Source organism: Volvox carteri, assembly GCF_000143455.1.
Source record: "Volvox carteri f. nagariensis unplaced genomic scaffold VOLCAscaffold_17, whole genome shotgun sequence".
Taxonomy (NCBI): domain Eukaryota; kingdom Viridiplantae; phylum Chlorophyta; class Chlorophyceae; order Chlamydomonadales; family Volvocaceae; genus Volvox; species Volvox carteri.
Genome location: NW_003307560.1, coordinates 1073216 through 1076343, shown reverse-complemented (window position 1 = coordinate 1076343; position 3128 = coordinate 1073216). Strand labels below are relative to the sequence as shown.

At 62.2% G+C, this 3128-nt stretch overlaps 1 protein-coding gene across 1 annotated transcript in view; it reads right to left on the bottom strand.

The window, feature by feature from the left end:
- The window catches only part of VOLCADRAFT_90563 (uncharacterized protein), a gene marked incomplete at both ends in the record, with an annotated part of 9550 nt that overhangs the window by 476 nt on the left and 5946 nt on the right, over positions 1 to 3128 (bottom strand). The window contains 3 exons of the mRNA XM_002950036.1: positions 673 to 893; positions 991 to 1199; positions 1331 to 1353. Of these exons, the coding sequence (XP_002950082.1) occupies positions 673 to 893; positions 991 to 1199; positions 1331 to 1353 (453 nt within the window). The remainder of the gene's footprint in view (positions 1 to 672; positions 894 to 990; positions 1200 to 1330; positions 1354 to 3128) is intronic.

Genomic DNA, 3128 nt, shown 5'->3' with positions numbered 1-3128 from the left:
ACCGATCCTCCATATTTTGGACTCCCTTATTTTCCTGCTTTGAACTAGTCCTTCCGTTTGCAACGAATGTCGTGGTTTGAGCAAGGATGTCTCCCTTTTCATCTTTCTTTTGTGCATGGTAGGTTTGAATGCAGAAATTCTGTAGCGTGGGTGGGCACGAAGAGCCGCAGCGGCGGCCGGGGAGGGAAATGCACCGCAAAAAGGTCGCGGTGGCAGCAAGCCCAGAGGAGAAGAGCCACAGCGGCGGCCGGGGAGGGAAATGCACCGCAAAAAGGTCGCGGTGGCAGCAAGCCCAGAGGAGAAGAGCCGCAGCGGCGGCCGGGGAGGGAAATGCACCGCAAAAAGGTCGCGGTGGCAGCAAGCCCAGAGGAGAAGAGCCGCAGCGGCGGCCGGGGAGGGAAATGCACCGCAAAAAGGTCGCGGTGGCAGCAAGCCCAGAGGAGAAGAGCCACAGCGGCGGCCGGGGAGGGAAATGCACCGCAAAAAGGTCGCGGTGGCAGCAAGCCCAGAGGAGAAGAGCCGCAGCGGCGGCCGGGGAGGGAAATGGGTTGAAGTCACCGCCGCCGCAGCAGCAGCGCTAGCAGCAGCAGCAGCAGCAGCAGCGCCCGCAAAGGCCCCTGCATTAGTGCGCGGTGGCTGAAAGGGCCGTGAAAGGTGTCTGCCAATCCGAACCGGCGTCCCTGCCTCCGTTGCGAGGTAACGAGCCAAAGTGCCAGGACCCCTTTATCACTACTTCATCACTGCCATCATCACTGTCACCGTCGCTGGGCTCGATACCTTCTCGGCTGCCGTCCGCGTCGCCACCGTCGATGCGGCTGGTGTGACCGGGAGGCGCCTGTGCTTCCACCACGTTTGTTTTCCAGTTCAGGCGTCGCAGCTCTTCGACGCAGCAACTGCGGCGTGGGGCCGTTGCCGTCCAGCAGTGCCTCGTCAGCATCTGTCGGCGCCGCCGCCTCATCCGCCGGCTGTACGAGCACACTGGCACGGCACCTTCCCATGGGCCCCGTCGGTGCCGAGGGCGTATTAACCAACATCCCGGTGCGGCCGGCGGAGACGCGACGTTTCGGTGCACTTCTGATAAAGGCAAAGTCCGCTAGGGGTCTTACTGCCGGCGCCGCCGCGGCGGCAGCTGCTGATAGCTTGCCGACGGCGCCGGCGCCGCTGTCCAGCGAGCCACCCCTTCCCCGTTGCTGCAGTGCCTGTGAGGGCAGCGGAGAAAGCCGCCGTGCAAGAACAGCAATTTGACAAGAACTAAAAGATGCCGACGGCGAGACGTCCAACTAACAAACAAGACGTGACGCACTGCCAAATTGTACAATGACGTACTTACGGCAACGTCAACCAGGAACTGCACTGCACAGACAAGGCAGGCATTTAAGTATAGCTTAGACTCACCGGTGGTACGACAAACCGTGACGTGGAAACGCCGACGGCAAGACGCCGACGGCGATCAAAATGGCATGTCTTCCACGCCGACGGTGATGCTGATGGTGAAAATGGCGGTGGCGTCCCAGACCCGGCAGGTATTGTTGCAGCGAGTGATCAGGGGATTCGTGCGGGGATGACGGGGTTGCATACACACTACGAAACGGTTTCGGAGTGGCCGAGTTCGCAACAGATTCCAACGAAACGCAAGACATGGAACCAAACGACCCTCGACCATGCCATGCCATCATGCATACCACAACAAAACTTTGATGATGCAGATTGATTGGTGGTCGGCAATACAAATCCGGCATCCCAAATCCGACATGCTATGGCAAAGCGTTGCAGGACGGGGGGGGGACGTGTGAAACGAGGCCCCTCTCGTACTTACACTTTCACACATGACGGCGATGTACGGCGATGTACGGCGGTGGCGACGGCTCGTCGCGCCGATACATGTTGTTGTCCTGTTGGAAGTCCTCGCCCAGGCTCACTCAGACCGGCGGGGGGATCGGGCGGGAGGTGGGCGGGGAAATACACACACACACACACGCTGTTAATCAGCTAGCAGGGGACGCAACGAGCACAGACTTTGCACGGCAAAACAACATGAGCAGCTGCGCACAAAATGCAGAAACATACTAATAAGCACACAGGCGGATCGCGGGCAGTTGGGAATTCTCCATCACAAGTAAAAACAATAGCACCCCCACACCTACCCACACATACGTATACATGCGTGCGCGTGCACACACACATACACCCTCTTACACACACCTACAGACACTTACACACGCACACGCGCGCGCGCGAGCACATTCTCACCCACATTTGAACACCTATATACAAACATACATACATACAATTGCGCACAAATACAAGCCAAATACAAGCACAAATACTGAACACCGCAACAATAACCATCGGCCAGCTTTGCAGCTTCTATCTGAGTTTGCTGACCTTATCTTTGCAGTTTGCTGCCTTTGTGCTTTTGCTGTCGTTGTCGCTGTTGCTGCTTGCCGGCACGACAGGAGAAAAACACCGCGCCACGAAACACCCACAGCAAGAAACTTTGCTCCGAACGTATGTACGACATCACTACATCACGAACGGACACAAAGTGGCACCCACGCAGTGAACATACGGGGAAAGACCTCCATGCCGTACTCCCTACACGCTCGAGACGCCGACGGCAAGACGCCGACGGCAAGACGCCGACGGCAAGCCGCCGACGGCAAGGCGCCGACGGCAAGACGCCCGACGGCAAGCCGCCGACGGCAAGGCGCCGACGGCAAGCCGCCGACGGCGAGACGCCGACGGCGAGGCGGCCGACGGCGAGGCGGCCGACGGCGAGGCGGCCGACGGCGAGGCGGCCGACGGCGAGGCGGCCGACGGCGAGGCGGCCGACGGCGAGGCGGCCGACGGCGAGGCGGCCGACGGCGAGGCGGCCGACGGCGAGGCGGCCGACGGCGACGCGGCCGACGGCGAGGCGGCCGACGGCGACGCGGCCGACGGCGAGGCGGCCGACGGCGAGGCGGCCGACGGCGAGGCGGCCGACGGCGAGGCGGCCGACGGCGAGGCGGCCGACGGCGAGGCGGCCGACGGCGAGGCGGCCGACGGCGAGGCGGCCGACGGCGACGCGGCCGACGGCGAGGCGGCCGACGGCGACGCGGCCGACGGCGAGGCGGCCGACGGCGAGGCGG